The sequence below is a fragment of the Hemibagrus wyckioides genome, linkage group LG25 (assembly GCF_019097595.1).
Source record: "Hemibagrus wyckioides isolate EC202008001 linkage group LG25, SWU_Hwy_1.0, whole genome shotgun sequence".
NCBI lineage: Eukaryota > Metazoa > Chordata > Actinopteri > Siluriformes > Bagridae > Hemibagrus > Hemibagrus wyckioides.
The window spans coordinates 12,293,992-12,310,891 of record NC_080734.1 but is presented as its reverse complement, the minus strand read 5'-3'; the positions used below and the strand labels follow the sequence as shown (position 1 = coordinate 12,310,891).

The following is a 16,900-nucleotide window of genomic DNA, read 5'->3' as shown; positions in this document are numbered from 1 at the left end:
TCTCTCTCTCTCTCTCTCTCGCTGGTTCTCTCTCTCTCTCTCTCTCTCTCTCTCTCTCTCTCTCTCTCTCTCTCTCGCTGGTTCTCTCTCTCTCTCTCTCGCTGGTTCTCTCTCTCTCTCTCTCGCTGGTTCTCTCTCTCTCTCTCTCGCTGGTTCTCTCTCTCTCTCTCTCTCTCTCTCGCTGGTTCTCTCTCTCTCGCTGGTTCTCTCTCTCTCGTTCTCTCTCTCTCTCTCGGCTGCCCATGACCCTGTCACCGGTTCACCACTGTTCCTTCCTTCGACAACTTTTGATAGATACTGACCACTGCAGACCGGGAACACCCCACAAGAGCTGCAGTTTTGTAGATGCTCTGATCCAGACGTCTTGCTTCTAACACATTAACCTGTTCACTCGGACAAAATGTTCACTTGCTGCCTAATATATCCCACCAACTAACAGGTGCCATGATGAGGAGATAATCAGTGTTATTCACTTCACCTGTCTGTGGTCATAATGTTATGCCTGATCAGTGTAATTCTGTCTTAAGTAGGAGGTTTGGTTTTTTTGTTTTTGTTTTTTTCAAGTTTTAAAGGTGATAAAGGAAGTTAAATCAGTCACTATGATTCAGTGCGTCTGTGTATTGCACATAAGAGCTGTTCCCCTTATTAAAAAAACCCCCACTGCATGATCATGAAGCATATCTTAAGTAACACGGTGGACAGGAAATGAACAACATTTAAAAAGAGATGTTTAAGCTTTTTACGAAATAATAAAAGTTACCTTTTTTCTTGAAATGACCTAAAATTTCCTAACAGAGCAGAGCCCATTTGTGGCTACTAAACTGTTAAAACCTCTGGGATTACATTTAGTGTTATGTTGCTAGAGCCGTAGTCAGTTTCGTCACCTAATTGCACATGACCTCCAGATGTTTATAACAGCTGGAAAGTACTACCTTCTAACACGTATGACATCCTCGTCTAGCTCACCTTTAGCTACTTTGAAACTCTTTTGAATTGCAAACACCAGTTTCCATTTCAGTAGACGAATGCACATCCTTAGCCTGAATCATACATTAGTAACTAATATAGATTTATAGCAAAGTAACACCGTACTCCATTAATAAATAATTTGATTTGTTGGCTAGCTCATTAAACGATCACGTCTCGTGTGATTTAATTACCTGGTAATAGAATTCCTATATTTAATAATGTACCTCGTGTTTGTTGTTTTGTTGTTGTTGGTCTGTATCATGGCATGCGTCACATCTTGAGTTTCAGTCTATAGCAATATGTAATGCTCATTCTTTTGTCAGCTTCCAGATAACTGATTTTGTTGGTTAATAGATAATATTGTAGACAATAAAAATAATTTATTATTTAAAATAGAAAAAACTTGTTTGAGGTTTCAGATTTGTAAAAGTTGTACAGCTGTAAATTATGAATGAAATGACAGCAGAAAGCTGTTTCAGACTTCAGCCTTAATTTAAGTTTCCATATATTTCTAGTTTCAAACCTGTCAGTGAAATATCTTACCCGTTACCGTGATGTAAAAAGAAAAAACAAGTTTGCTACAGTAGAAATGTGGGGTTGTTTCTGTGTATGACTACATAATTGTATGTATTTTGTACTTGTCTATCCAACTGAAAAATCCAGCCATGCACTTACTCACTGACTCTTTTGTGGGCGTGGCTTCGTCTTGTTTTATAAAGCAGCACTAGACCCTCTGTGCTTGACTACTTCTTTTTATTTCTTTGCTTTCTAAAAGCTTCCCTAGAAAGAGAGGTTGCTGAAGGATTTCCGAGAGCATGGCTCATGTGCTGCATTTGCTCCTTTTGTGGCTCTTGGTGAGAAGTTCAGAGCCCCAGGGTTATGTGGGCAATGGACTGGGTCTTGGGGCAAACATTGAAAAGATTTTGCCCTCCGTTACTCATCGTGCCAACGGCAGCCAAAGTTTCTATGGGATCATGTTTGACGCTGGGAGCACTGGAACGCGCATCCATATCTACAACTTCATTCAGAAAGGCTCAAGTGAGTTTAATTCCCTTTCCATTCACTGTTCAATATTAGCTGAACTGAAAGGGAATAATTTAATTTTGTAATTGTCATGTGGGGTTTTTTTTTTTGTGCATGTAAATTTTAGGATAACTTTTTTTTTTGTTCTGTTTGTTTACTAGACCGTCTCCCCGTTTTGGATAATGAAATGTTCCAGTCTGTGAAGCCTGGTTTATCTGCCTACGCTGACATGCCAGAAAAAGTAAGTAAAGCTTTCTTAATTCAGGTTAGTAAAGTGAATTTTTCAGGTTAATGAACTAAAATGTGTTTCTTTTGCACATGCCTCAATCACAAGTTACGGCAGATTATGCTGTTTTACAAAAAATGATGCAAAAAAAATGACAATACTTCACTTATCAATAAACAAAACATTTAAAATATTTTTAACAGTTTATAACAAGATTTAACGTTGTTGAACGTTCAAGAAACAAGTTAATTCCTCTTCTTACTTCTGTTAAAGCTGCAATAACAAGCCTCTATTTATTATTAGTCCTGGGTTAATGTGGAGCCTCTGCTGTATAACACCCTGCTGTTACTATAGAAACAATAATGTATTACAAGCACATTAATATACACGTTCATGATACAGCTTCACTGTTGTGTGGAAAAATAATTCACACCTTCTAATGATTAAACTTAAGCATTGAACTCAGGATATCCCAAAAAGTATGAGAAAATTGCATTTAAATATGTAGTAGCTACATGTTGATTCACTTCGCATCTAATTTATCAGGTAATAAATAAAATGTACAAAATAATAAGTATGCCCATGAAAAAAATGGCTAGCTTCATTCTTAGTCTATAGTTCTATTTGGAGCAGCATTTTTATGAGTGGTGCAGAAAGCCTAGGCAGGTTTAGGTAAAATGTGTTTAAGGCTTTCTTAAAGCAGTGGATGTTACTATATGTTTTAGAAACAAGCCAAGTTTGTCAGGATTCACTTACACTGATATCCAAATGTTTTTCCAAGACCACCACACATATTAAAAGTCAGTGACAGGAGTCTTAACCTGATATGCTCTTTATTTCACATAGTAAATAATACGGTGGCCTGATTTGCTCTGGTCTTTTTGAAGGCACCAGAAATCCTCTTGAATTGGTATAGTAAGGTATTTTACTCTGGTTTCCAGCTCTTTTTATGTATCCAGCACTTTTAAAAGATTCATTAACAGCAAACTGAACACACTTTTATCATTCTGTACAGCAAAAGGGTTTTTTCATCATTCTTTTTGAATATAAAAACAAAACACGTGCAGAAAAACACATTACAAGCTTTTCTATATTATGCTACTAGTAATACTTTTATTAGCGAGTGTTGGTGAGTCATGAGGCCTCAGTCTCATAATTCACAGATTAGTAGGTTTGTATACTTCACTTCTAATAATGTGTAGGTGTGAGTGTGTTTTTGCCAGTCTGTAAATATTTGTTAGGATGTTGGCAGATGTGACTCACTCTTAGATGACCTTTCATGAGTAAAGGCCATCATGCATCCGAGTCCTTGAGAAAGACTGGAAAATCAGTCCATAAAGAGTGGAAAATCTTGTTATAAAAATAAATGTGACTGTTGCAAATATATAGTCAGGTGTCTGTGTGCATGTGTGCCTGTACACGTGTAGGCCGGGGACTCGGTGAGGCAATTGCTGGAGGTTGCCAAGAGCAGCGTGCCTCATGTGGAGTGGAAACAAACCCCAGTGATGCTGAAGGCCACAGCAGGTCTAAGGATGCTGCCACCTGCCAAAGCTCATGCACTACTACAGGAGGTAAAGCAGGAGCCCTGTATTGTAGTTATTGGTTGTAGCACTGTAGTTCTAGCTGTTCTTTTGACTTTGATTAAACCAGGACTGAGTTTTGTTTTGCTTTTATCTCGCACTATGTGTTCTTCATCAGGTTCAAGATGTGTTTGATGATTCTCCATTCTACGTGCCTGCTGAAAGTGTAAGCATAATGAATGGAACAAGTGAAGGTATGTTGACTTTGGCCCAAACAGATTAGCCTGTCTTTAGCCTTTAAATGTGTGTTGAAGATGACTGATTAAAGATTTGTCAGCAAAACAAACTTGGGCAAAGGTACCATCCAATTAAATTGCAAAAACAGACTGTGCTCATGGATGAATCCTAAACATCACCAGTGATGTCACGGAAATGTCTCCGGTCTGTGAAGCATGGATTATCTGAATTGTGGTGTAGTTTTCATTATCCAGCAGTTTGACAATAACTATTAGCATGATCTGGCATATTAAACTGTGGTTTCTGTGGCCAGCTGAAAACATGTTTCTCATACATGAATATATATATATATATATATATACAGATGACATTTAGTGTGACTTAATGTACAAAGCAAATCAGGTAAACATCTTGTTTTCTTCATCATAAAAGGACAGAAAAATAGTAATCTTTTCTGATTATATAAATTAACAAATTAACATGAGCTTTGCTTCCTCTTTCTTCACAGGGGTTTTGGCCTGGGTGACTGTAAACTTTTTGACTGGTAACTATTTTCCAAAACACTGTTAATACTCTTCATTGTAATCAAACCATCTACAATTTTCAAAAAAAAGTCTTTAAGTTTTATGTTAATAATAATTGAGGATTAACACCCTTACTGGACTGTGCTGTTATGAATAATACACATGATAAGTTAGTTCTTGGGATCTGAGCACAAGATTGTGTAGGAGGACTTGGCTATGCTAAATTGCCTTAAAGGTGTGATTGTGAAAGTGTGTTGATGGTTCCCATGGACTGGCATCCCACATAGGGTGTATTTCTACCACATTTCTCGGCATAGGCTCCTAATCCACTGTGGTCCTGACCAGGATAAAGCAGAATGAATGAGAGTGAGAGTGAATTACTGAATCACATAATCGAATGAAAGTTCATTTCCAAACACTGAAATAAAATGAATGGACTTTGAATTTCACGTTGGTTCAAAACAAATACATACAAATGTAATTTATTAAAATGAATGCTATTGATAAACATTCAAATCTTTCTCTTGTTTTTACTTCCATAATATTATGCCCCAATTATTTATATATATTTTTTTTTTCCAACTCTACTTTTAGGTCAACTTTACCCCAACACAAAAAGGTCAGTAGGGATTTTGGATTTGGGTGGAGGATCAACGCAAATCACCTTTCTCCCAAAAGTGAGTGTAGGTGTCTCTTGTGCATAGAATGTAGCTCAAGATATGTTATTACACAACACTTAATTTCAGTCCACTAATTTGATTGGTCTAATGGCGTTCCAAGAGTGCTTACATTAACTATAACCGCACTGGGACGTTTCACGGACTGTATCACGCTGCTCATCTGTGTTCAACACATAAAATTCCACTTTCTATAAGACTACAGTTGTCTTAATGGCATTATCTGAATATCTTTCCACTAGCAGAGAAGAATATTTTGTGTCCATTTTATGTGTTTCTGAAATGTCAGTTAGTGCGGTTATACCACATATCAGCTCAGCTGTGATTAGCTACGGCATCGCCATGCCTATATTCAGTATAACCGCACTCTTGTTTGTGCAATATTGTTCAAATGTACCCCTTTAAGTAAACACTACATCTTTTCATTTTTATTTACAGAAAACATCTGAGAGATTTCCTGCTGATTACACTGCAAGATTCAGTATGTTCGACACAACATATAAATTGTACACTCACAGGTAAATGCAGTAAAAACTCTTTGGAAATGTGAAATATGAAAGAATGTTGTTTTAAGGTGCATCTCACTCCTATTTGTAGTTATTCAGGGAATGGAATCAAAGCCGCCCAGCTTGCTGCTATCGGTGCTTTGGGCTCAAAAGGTGCATCAGTGAAGTAGTTTTGGGTTTTTTGTTTTTTTTGTGGCCTATCTACTGTTTTCATAGCAATAAATAAGACAATATCAAGCTTTCAGCACTGACCATTGGGTACTGTTTGCATTCTTGTAATATTGTTCCAGATCCAGAAGGGAAGGTTTTTCAGAGCTCCTGCTTGCCTAAGAATTATAAAGGGAAAATTAGCTTTGGAGGGTTAATATATAAAGTCAGTGGAAAGCCAGGAGGTAAAATATATTCTCTAAAAAAAAACAATTTTACTCCCTGATAGTGTTTAATAAAATGCATGATGTTACACTTACTCTTCACTCTCCAGGTTCTACTGGATATAAGAGCTGTTACAGAGAAATGCTAAAGGTTGTGAAAGGTGTCATACAAGAGCCAGATGATATGGAAGACAGCTGGATCTATGCCTTCTCTTACTATTTCGACCATGCTGTTGAAGCCGGCCTTGTTGGTGAGAAAAAAAATAGCCACTTTCAATTATAGGGCAGTTCAGGTAAATGGGGCACTGGTGGATCAAGTAAAAGTGGCAACTGTAATTGAGGTGAATGTGGCATGTCACTTAAATAAACAAGTGGTGACTGAGCAGAATGGCTCAGTGGTAGTTCAGATGAATAGGGAAGCACAGTCATAAAGAGAGTTTATATTGCTGTAAGAGAGACAATACTGGGAGCATGAGAAAGCCTTCCACAGTTACTCTGTTGTTGCCTGAACAGTGAGATACAGAATCTGCCAGGTAAAGGCATTTAAATTCACTGCTATTGGATGTATTACTTGATCATAATAGACCATGTAAGTTTTATGTCTATGATTACTGAGTGCATCGAGTGTTTAATCTGGCCCTAACAGCTCTGTTGAAATGCCTTCTGTTACAGATGAAGACAGAGGTGGTGCTGTGCGGGTCCGGGACTTCAAGCAAAGAGCTAAGGAGGGTGAGAGACTAGGGCGTCTCCATTCACACACATTTTATTGCTGTTGGGGATTTCAAAATGGTTAAATAATAAACTTTTACATTAAATTGCTAAAAAGTGTAAAAACCTAATAAAGGACACTAAAACAAATCCTCATATTGATGGTTTGATATTATTTAGTTGAGTGAAAACAGGATTTCTAAGCAAAACCCTTGATCAGCTTAGACAAAAGAAATAGTCTTGTTAACAAATGAATGAGTAGGTGTATTCAAGCAGTACCAAAACCCTCTGGCTAATCATTTCTGACGGACGTTTTTAATATTTCCCTCAGTATTCCAAAAATACAATTGCTTGGGTTATAAATGGCTTTCTGTTTGTTTTATAGTGTGCAGCAAAGTGTCCATGTATAATCCTGACTATCCCTTCCTGTGTATGGATCTTACATACATAACCTGTCTTCTGAGGTCTGGTTATGGCTTTGAGGAGAAAACGGTGCTGGAGGTAAAGTTTTGGCAGCAACACGTATCAGATAGATGTCTTCATTTACTCATTTACTATCAGCAGAAAGGACTGGTTTATTTTTAAAAAATTTTAAGAAACATTAAAGTTGAATACAATGCTTTCAGGTCAAAATGCTCAATAGAATTATGCTCGTAATTTTTATTTTATTTTATACGATTTACACAGTTCTGACTCCTTGATGGTAAAGATAAATGGCTTGCAAATTCAGTTGTTGCTAATAAAATCCAAAATAGCTGTCATTTATGAGATATCTAAAAACATGCCTCTGGTCACATAAGATTAACCTGTCAAACTGTTATTCGGACAGTTTGTCACTATCATCTATGTTCATTTCATTTCCACATGTATAATGCCAAAGACTCATCATTTGTGCCTTATTTTTGTCTTTGTTTATAGTTGACCAAAAAGCTGCACAATGTGGAGGCCAGCTGGGCTTTGGGAGCCACTCTCGGTTACTTTGAACACTTTAGCATCGTCTAAGAAGCAGCCAAGTACCAGCTCCTCTTTCCAACAGTTCTATCCTTTTCATCATCTTTAGTAATGAAGAGTCACATGTCTATTGTAGAAAATTAATTCTTGTCTCTTAAAATTAAAGATTTTATGCAAGTTGTCATTTGCCCCCTTTAAAAAAAAAAATGATAGTGTATATATTTTGGTATTTTAGGGATTCAGAGATATCCTTGGTTTAAAAACTATTATCCATGTTTTCTTTTGGAAGCGGTTTAAGTAATAGTGTCTTGCTAGTGGGGAAAATTTTAGTATCTCTCCTAGGCTGCAATGAAATGCTGCATTTTTACGAATTTAATTTAGGCATCTAATAGAAATATTGCATTTTGCTTTACGATATTAAACCGGGGAATCTCTGTATGAACAGCTCGGCAGCTTACTGAGCACAGGAACAGTAAGATTTTGCACTGAAGACAGCTGAACGTTAAACTGGGAGGAAAAAAAATCTGACTTGTGTCATAGCCAAGTGCCATAAGCTAGCAATTTAACATTAATATCCATCACTATGCAGTTACAGTGGAGGTTATGACTTTTTTTAAAAAATCATTTGTGTTTTTTTTGCCAGCACTGTTGCTTATACACAATCAATTTCTGACACACAAACATTTAACAGCTAAAGGACTGAAAACATTTGTACCACCAAATGCCACTAAAATGACTAGAATTTTCCCTCTGAACACAGGACACAAAACATACCTGATTCTATGCAAGTAATTCTTATAGATGTCTTATGACTGAATGAAATAATTATGAGCATCCCTGGGATCTCTCTAGTTGCTGATTTTTGGATATTCCAGTGATGCTCAGCTTGTTACTTTTGTAATATGTCTTTAACTGCTGTGTCTGTACTTATTAAGCCCTATGTAACAACAGGGAAAAAACCCACCTTCTATAACACTACCTGCAGTAACTTGAGTTCAGCTGATTGTGGCCAATGTTTTAAAGATTGTTTACCTTATCTGTTCTCCAGAAATCATTAAACCAGGTGACCAAAATGCAACTTTTGCTCTTTTCTTTGTTGACCATAAAGCAGATGATTACATAAAATAATGTCATGTACAAGAATGCAATTCTCAATAATTATTTTATTTACAAATACTACTAGAGCAATGCAACCACATCCTCCCCATAACTGTGAGCTCCAGCTGTCATGCTGACCAAGTCATGAGGTGGAGTCAGAACCACTATGGGGTCTGTAGGACCTGCAGCATAAAAAGACAAAGCTCATATGAAATAGTTATATTATGAGATCACGTAAAGGCAGTGCATATTCTGACAGATAGTGTGTACCTTGTGCCCTCAGCATCACATGATGAAGATTAACTGGCTCCACAGTCGTCATAGTTACCATGGAGTCGGTGGCAGCACCATCAGCCTCTAGCAAGCTGCTATGAGTCAGTGCCTCGCCTGTCAATCAAAACCCAGAACTACATCTGATAAAGTGAAAAGATCTCCAGCCTAACATTTCTTTTCCTCTTCTGTGATTCACCTGCACTCAAGCAAATTATCAACGTGTAGCAGATATCCATAATAGCCTGGTGGAACTGCTGTGAAAGACTGCAGACTCGATAGAGATCATGTTACTCGGCCAAATCTTGTTACCTGTTTCTCTGCTTTCAGACACGAGTGAATCCTCTCCGTGTCGCTTCCTCATGTGAACGTTTCTGCTGCCGCTCTGAGAGAACATCTTCCCACATATGGAGCACTGATGGGGCTTCTCCCCTGATAATGCAAAAGTAATGCGTGTTATTAACTGAATTGGCATGTTAGCTGATTATGCTATGTGGGTATCATGTGTAGTCAAATCTGATTTAACATGGGAGGTTTATGTTCTCTTATCCAATATTATGATGCTTAAAGGCCTGTCCTGAAGATAAAACACTTTGATATCCATTTCTGTGTCACTGATATCAAATATATCAAACATGTATATAGCTTATTCTTTCTCAAAAAGTGTGTGACGTCTTTCTACTTAATAAAAGAACAGTGAGTTTGTTCTGAAGGAAGAGAAAAGCCCAAATTGGAAGGTAATACTTTAAAGGTGCAATAGCTGATACTGTATCTGAAAAATATGCAAAAAAACATAACAAATAATTGTTTAACCTTGGCCTCTGCTGTGCACTGACAAAACTTAATCCCAAGAAAGGCAGCTTTCTTTGCCACATTACGCTTTCTCACACATTACGAGCTGTCCTATTGTCCTAGTAACTTCAGAAGGAGAGAATGGCTTGTGACTGCTATAAAATAACTGATAACTAAACTGTCTTACAGACAAGACACAAAACTGAAGGTAAGTAATAAAATCTAATGTCGTTCTTTAATAAATAATTTGCTGTCAGTGTAAAAGGAATAAAACAATGTGGGATGTGCTGTTCGAAAATGAGCAACTTTGGCACACACCTGAATATATTCTATTTGTTACACGGAAACTAGAGGATAACCAATCACACTGTACAATACAAAACAGTGCCGTATCACTGTACATGCATGGATGTGTATTATATGTTTAGAGAAAAATTAATCAAGAGCATAGGAGATACTATTTTAGAAGGGACAAAAACACCAAAGCAAATAGAGTGTTAAATAGTTACAAAATGCCTGTGTGTGTTTCTGGAATAAAATATAAACTCACCAGAGTGAACCAACATGTGTTTGCGGAGACTTGAGTACTCTGCGAAAGATCGCCCACAGTTGTCTACTTCACAAAGAAAGGGCTTCTCACCTGACACACAAGGCAAGAGGGAAAGATAAACACATAAAATGTACATGTTAATGAATAAAAGTAGAAGATCACACTGCACCAAACATCAGCAATTTACATTAGATCTATATACTGGTAGTATGGCTAAGTTAATGTAAATGTAAACAATGGGGAGAGAAGGCTGGACCGTGTGAGCCGATCCAACAGACGAGCTACTGTTGCTCACATTGCTGAAGAAGTTAATGCGGGTTCTGATAGAAAGGTGTCAGAGTACACTGTGCATGATGAGTCAGGACTGTTCTGGCAGCAAAAGGGGACCAAGACAATATTAGACAGGTAGTCATATTGTTATGCCTGGCCAGTGTATAATTATTGTTAATCACACAAGTAATTAATTGATAATAAACAGTTGTTATTTACATGATTAGCTTCCAGTGCTGGGTGCATTAATACCCTCCTTTGTGTTTCTTGTACTTTATTTTACTCAAAGGTTCATGGATATCATGTATTTTATTGTTAGACAAAGTACGTTCTCAGAATTTGATGTTTATAATGAAGACACTTACCGGTATGTGTGCGTTTGTGATTCTTCAGATTACCAGCGGTGGTAAACTTCTTGCCACAGTTTTTCTCATTACAGATGAAGGGCTTCTCACCGTTGTGTGTCCTCATGTGGACCTGAAGTCTCTGCAGTACATAAAAGCTCTTTCCACAGCCCTCAGCGCCACAGCGGAAAGTTCGGTCATTCCTGACACACACACACACACACTATATTATACACTCAATGCCATCAGGTAAAGCTCAACAGTCGTAATAAAGCCCTGCACTGTTTTAGGAAGAATAACAGGCATCATAAACATCTGTTGTAAGCTTATCTTTCTCATGCAAAACTAAATAAGCAAGCCTTGTACACCAGACTTGCCTTCAACTGTGGTACAAGGAAAGGCTTTCAGTTCCAGGAACACCATCTTTCTCCTACCTGTGTGTTTTCAGGTGGTATTTCAGATGAGCAGGATAGGTGAAAGTCCGTTGGCAGTTCTCATAAGGGCACCTGAGAATCTTCTCTGTAGATCCACGACTGTTTCGTGGCGGCGACTCCTTTTTTGGCCCCTCTGACTGGCAGTTAAGAATATGATCACCTGGACAAGGACAGTGCAAAGGGGTTTATTATGATTTGTTGTATGTGAATAAGCAACATTGCAGAACACTACCTCCAAAAAATAATTCTATGCAAGACAAAAATTAAAAGGCTGTAATGAACTGTCTGAAGAAAAAAGATATTACTGTTGCTACTAGCTCGGGCTTCCTTTGCTAGTTCGGCCCGTGTGGCAGCAATCAGGCTGTCGTGGGCAAGTTCTTGCACCCGCAGGTACCATGGGGCACTCCCATCTCCACAATCCCCTGCAGAAATTTCCTCTTCGGCCTCGTCCACATCATCCTGCACAAACACCAAGGGCTCTGTCGAGGCTGCCAGCCCTGCACACAAAGCAGGTGATAACAGATTGGGAGAAAGTCATTCTCATAACTCTCATTCTTATAATACAACATTTCTAATAACATTCTACCCAGAGGGTTTTTAAATTTTACAGCAGCTTTAAAATCGAATGCACACTTCACGACTTCCAAAATCACAGAATTTGCTTGCACTTAGTTGGTGGTGTGTGTTATAGTTGAGTGCACACTACATCAGAGCTCACAGAGGTACACAGACTACACGATTGTTTACCTACAAAAATCCCCAGGGAAAGCCCCAAATCCTGCTTTCTCATGAAAATACCTCAAGAGCTTAGAGTTTTTAACAGGACCCAGAAACCTCAGCCATATGTGACTGATATCAGCGTGACCTGAATAATTCTTTAAAGACAAAATCTGTAGTTATATCCAACCCAGATAAAATTTGATGATACCTTTGGCGAGGTTGAGTAGAACATATGAGGTGCTGTCTGGTTGCTGGAGGTCATGCAGAATTGCAGGTGGGGTCGTTGTTGGAGAGTGAGACTGGAGTTGCACTACCAGGGGACTTTGTTCTGGTCCAAACTCTGACAGCGATGGGGATGCTGCATCACTAAGAGCACTCTCTTAACATACACAATCAAGAGACATGGTTTCATTATGGAATGATACACAAGAGCAATTTAGGGCATTCAGAAATAATATATAATGAAAACTAACAAGTGGCACATACACTGATCAGGCATAACATTATGACCACCTGTCTAATATTGTGTTGTTCCCCCTTTTGCTGCCAAAACACCCCTGTCCCATCAAGGCATGGACTGCACTAGATCCCTGACGGTGTGCTGTGGTATCTGGCACCAAGATGTTAGCAGCAGATCCTTTATGTTCTATAAGTTGAACTTACAGGACTTAAAGGATACTTTTGATAGATACTGACCACTGCAGACGGGGAACACCCCACAAGAGCTGCAGTTTTGGAGATGCTCTGATCCAGTCGTCTAGCCATCACAGTTTGGTCCTTGTCAAACTCACTCAAATCCTTACGTTGCCCATTTTTCCTGCTTCTAACACATCAACTTTGAGGGCAAAATGTTCACTTGCTGCCTAATATATCCCACCCACTAACAGGTGCCATGATGAGGAGACCATCAGTGTTATTCACTTCACCTCTCTGTGGTCATAATGTTATGCCTAATCGTTGTACATAAGCAGCAAATATAACTAGAAATGATGTTCATCACATACCTGGAAGGTCGAGCTGGCTGCATATGGAATTATCCGAAGAGGGAAGGAGAGGTAGACACTGTGTTTTGAGATCTGATTCCTCCAAACCCTGACCCAAGGGTATGGAGGCGTTCTGCACAAACTCAACCAGCAGCTTCACAAAGATGAAAACAGAGTTAAGACAAAGAGAGTGGCTTTGAAATATCATATAAATTTTTTAAAAAACCTTTGAGAAAAGAAATGTTGTGTTTTAGTACCTCAGGTTTGGAATCAAGCTCATCAGAAAGCATGGATTCAGTCTTGTTTGTTCTGTGGTGAGGAAAAGAACAAATATAACCAATGGGACATGGAGCCATTTAGTTCATTTACATTTCTGGCATTTAGCAGATGTCCTTATCCAACATTTTCATCTCATTATATACACAACTGAGGGTTAAGGGCCTTGCTCAGGGGCCCAGTAGTGGCAGCTTAGTTGACGTGGGATTCAGTGATCAGTGGTCCAACCACTAAGCTACCACATCCCCTAACCCCAGTTGAACTTTTACAAACTTACCCGCTAAAGTGGACACGGATGACTGGATCAGAAATAGCAGATTATGGTCATCGCATCACATCTATGAGAGGTTTTCGGTCAGTCGTCCAATAGACTAAAATCGAGTCAAAGTCAAAACAAAGCGATTTGATTAAAACAATTGCCGTTAATAATAATAATAATAATAATAATAATAATAAACACAGTTTAGTGTGGTGGTATATTGTGTTTGGGAAGAAATACAAAAAAAAATTGTATGCAATGTAGTGAACTGCAAAATCCTGATTCTGAAGTTTTAAAGGAAACAACAGCAACAGCAACAACAGCAACAACAACAACAACAACAACAACAACAGTGATGGAGGAAATGGGTCAGGTAGCATTTCTCCTCCGGCCTTTGACACTCGGATTAATTTAAACCAACTTCATGAACTATTAGCTTAAAACGACCAAATAGCTAACCTGAACTAAACTGTATTATACAGACATCATTAAACATAACCGCTAACTCAGGAAAACCCAAAGCTAGCTAGCTAAACTTTAGTCGGCATTCTCCACACTGTAAGGAGCTAACTAGCTACCTATCTGTTAGCTAGCTTAGATTGTTTTGTTTTTTTTCCACGTTGATTATTCCTGTTACCATTTATATATGTCTTTTAGATTTCAATCCAGTTTATTCATAAACAATGTTTTGCATTTGGGGTTCAAATGCATTTATAAAAACCCTTACCGCCATCCGTCATGTTAAAAGAGAAGACAACAACATCTCAAACAATAAGCGGTGCCAAAATCTACTTCCGGGTTGCGATGTGAACAGTGATGTGTCACTCACGAAGGAGTCGACTCTTTGAATCAGCTCTTTGAGGTGAACCTTGAGTATCGTGTAACATTTGAGTAGACTCGTAATTGTCATCCATAGAAATTCAGAAATTAGGAAATTTAGTTACCCTTCTTACCCAGGTGCCATGCGAAAGTTCTTAGTTCTTTAGTAGGAAATTAGTGTAAGGGTTTTTTTTGTCTGGCAGGGTTAAGAAGCCATCAATTTATATCATTTAAAAAAGCCCCCACAATGCTTTCTAATCATTGTCACTCGATCTCATTTATTGTAGTAAAAAAAAAAAAAAATCTATCATCTTCTATCAGGGCTAAATCCCTTTTTATTTTGTTTGTGGCCTGTTTAAAGATACCTGTGCTGATGTTGTATAGAACTTTTGAGGTGCTGGAGGTCTTGCAGAATGTTGGGGTCAGTGTTGTATAGTGAGACTGGATCTGCATTATCATGGGGAGAGTTTTCCTCAGTTTGCAGTATAGGAGACATACACTGATCAGGCATAACATCATGACCATCTGCCTAATATGGTGGTGGTCCCCCTTTTGCTGCCAAAATAGCCCTGACCTGTCAAGGCATGGAGATCTAGATCTCTGAAGGTGTGCTGTGGTATCTGGCACCAAGATGTAACCATTTAAGTCCTGTAAGTTGTGAGGTGGGGGCTCCATGGGACTCATCTAGCAACTTACAGGACTTGAAGGATACTTTTATAGCTACAGACCACTGCAGACCGGGAACACCCCACAAGTTTTGCAGATGCTCTGATCCAGGCATCTAGCCATCACAATTTGGCCCTTGTCAAACTTACTCAAATCCTTACACTCGCCCATTTCCTGCTTCTAACACACCAACTTTGAGGACAAAATGTTCACTTGCTGCCCAATATATCCCACCCACTAACGGGTTCCATGATGAGGAGATAGACAGTGTTATTCACTTCACCTGTTACTGCTCATAATGTTATGCCTGATCAGTGTAAAGCTGAAAGCTTCCTGAACATTGTAGAAAGACATTTGAGATTCACTTCCAGAAAAATGCATACCTGCTTGGTTGTGGGTGTGTTAGCAATATAATAACAAAATAAAAGGTAAAGACTCTCAACAGTTTTGACCAGATGTTTTACTTTCAGTATCTCCCTCAGAATATGAGAATCCTAAAACAGGTTTCTTAAAGCCAGTTTAAGAGCAATGATAGACTGGTATGGTTCTGTACAGCTCAATTCAGAGCTTGCATCAACCTGTTTGTATTTATGGACCACACTCACTAAAGCCAAACTGTTCCCTTCTTCTCATGAAATTTGCATTAATGCCTCCCCTATGGTACATCTTTACATCTCAGACCCCCAGGTCCACTTTCAGTCTGAAGTCTTCAGGAAACTCATTTTCTTGTAACTTCTCAGCCATAAGTAAAGAAAGCTGCTATGTTTTTTAGCACCCTCCACAGGCGTTCTGGAGTGGGCATGGTGTTTGTTAAATGAGAAGATGATTTTCTAAGAAGTATGGTGGTCCTGTACAGTTAGTCACCTCTACTTTTGTGCTAGCAGTATATAAAACTAGCTCCACTGCATACCTGCCCCTGCTATCTCTGAGTTAAAGCAGTGATTGGATTTGGTGATTGTTTATGGAGCTGTGCTTAGTATGTGCAAAACAGGCTGCTTTCATGACATTTATGACTAATCTTAGTAATGCTCTGCTCCTACATGACAATGTCTTGTAGAAAATCCTAAAATAAGCCAGAGTAATGAAAGAAAACAGTGTACACCCTAACCAGTACTTATAATATTCAAAAGCAGCAAACCACTTACTCTAGCCAATAGGTGTTATGTACATCTCCAGGACCAATTGTTCCTGCGATACAAACAGTATTTAAGAACCAACTGTTCCAATAAAAACTTTTTCTTTTTAATAATTTGGGATACAGAATCCCCATATATCCGCATTCATTCGTTTACTCTAGTGCATTTAGTTGAAGTAAAACCTTTTGCCTCATTCTCTCATTTTGTCTCAGAGGCATTTCATGTTAAAAATAATTGTTCTGTGCCTTTATATTTGCCTTTTTTTGGCTAGAAAAAGCGATTTGCAGAAAAATAACTAATTAGATACCTATAATAAAACGCTCCGTGAAACCTTCTATCTTCTGTAATGTAACTGAGTAAGCTAATTGTTTCAAGGCAACAATGTCTTCCCAATTCAAGAAAATGTTATTTCCAGTTAAAAAAAAATGATGGGGATCATTTAAGAATGCTGTGAATGTTCATATATTTTGTTGTTGACATTCATTCGCCACAGCGGATCATCAAGAAGCATATTTGGCACAGGCTTTGAGCTGAATGCCCTTGGCACTTAGTCAGTGAATGTTTATATATA

The 16,900-nt window shown here is 38.3% G+C and overlaps 2 protein-coding genes across 6 annotated transcripts in view; one reads left to right on the top strand and one right to left on the bottom strand.

Moving 5' to 3' along the window:
- entpd5b (ectonucleoside triphosphate diphosphohydrolase 5b) overlaps nucleotides 1-8,300 on the top strand; it is a 12,520-nt gene extending 4,220 nt beyond the window's left edge. For 2 of the 3 annotated variants that reach the window (XM_058379330.1, XM_058379329.1), the window contains 13 exons: nucleotides 1,745-2,007; nucleotides 2,154-2,233; nucleotides 3,646-3,789; nucleotides 3,917-3,992; nucleotides 4,484-4,519; nucleotides 5,094-5,182; nucleotides 5,615-5,694; nucleotides 5,774-5,835; nucleotides 5,973-6,074; nucleotides 6,164-6,304; nucleotides 6,726-6,782; nucleotides 7,147-7,262; nucleotides 7,680-8,300. In XM_058379330.1, the coding sequence (XP_058235313.1) occupies nucleotides 1,785-2,007; nucleotides 2,154-2,233; nucleotides 3,646-3,789; nucleotides 3,917-3,992; nucleotides 4,484-4,519; nucleotides 5,094-5,182; nucleotides 5,615-5,694; nucleotides 5,774-5,835; nucleotides 5,973-6,074; nucleotides 6,164-6,304; nucleotides 6,726-6,782; nucleotides 7,147-7,262; nucleotides 7,680-7,763 (1,290 nt within the window). In that variant the 5' untranslated portion in view covers nucleotides 1,745-1,784 and the 3' untranslated portion in view covers nucleotides 7,764-8,300. The remainder of the gene's footprint in view (nucleotides 1-1,744; nucleotides 2,008-2,153; nucleotides 2,234-3,645; nucleotides 3,790-3,916; nucleotides 3,993-4,483; nucleotides 4,520-5,093; nucleotides 5,183-5,614; nucleotides 5,695-5,773; nucleotides 5,836-5,972; nucleotides 6,075-6,163; nucleotides 6,305-6,725; nucleotides 6,783-7,146; nucleotides 7,263-7,679) is intronic. The other variant, XM_058379331.1, reaches the window with a different exon arrangement.
- Nucleotides 8,301-8,857: 557 nt separating this feature from the next.
- On the bottom strand, nucleotides 8,858-14,561 carry znf410 (zinc finger protein 410). 3 transcript variants are annotated; one of them, XM_058379326.1, is made up of 12 exons: nucleotides 14,436-14,561; nucleotides 13,727-13,820; nucleotides 13,431-13,482; nucleotides 13,195-13,327; nucleotides 12,399-12,569; nucleotides 11,776-11,967; nucleotides 11,471-11,630; nucleotides 11,058-11,239; nucleotides 10,423-10,512; nucleotides 9,393-9,512; nucleotides 9,081-9,197; nucleotides 8,858-8,992 (listed from the first exon to the last, which is right to left on the bottom strand). In XM_058379326.1, the coding sequence occupies exons 3-12, from the start codon at nucleotides 13,461-13,463 to the stop codon at nucleotides 8,892-8,894; spliced, it is 1,299 nt and encodes a 432-aa protein (XP_058235309.1). In that variant the 5' UTR covers nucleotides 13,464-13,482; nucleotides 13,727-13,820; nucleotides 14,436-14,561; the 3' UTR covers nucleotides 8,858-8,891. The 3 variants fall into 3 exon arrangements, 2 of the variants coding, with proteins under 2 accessions (XP_058235309.1, XP_058235310.1); XR_009203564.1 differs by having other exon boundaries at nucleotides 8,961-8,992; nucleotides 9,081-9,217; XM_058379327.1 differs by lacking the exon at nucleotides 8,858-8,992 and having other exon boundaries at nucleotides 9,164-9,279.
- Between the last annotated feature and the right edge of the window lie 2,339 nt (nucleotides 14,562-16,900).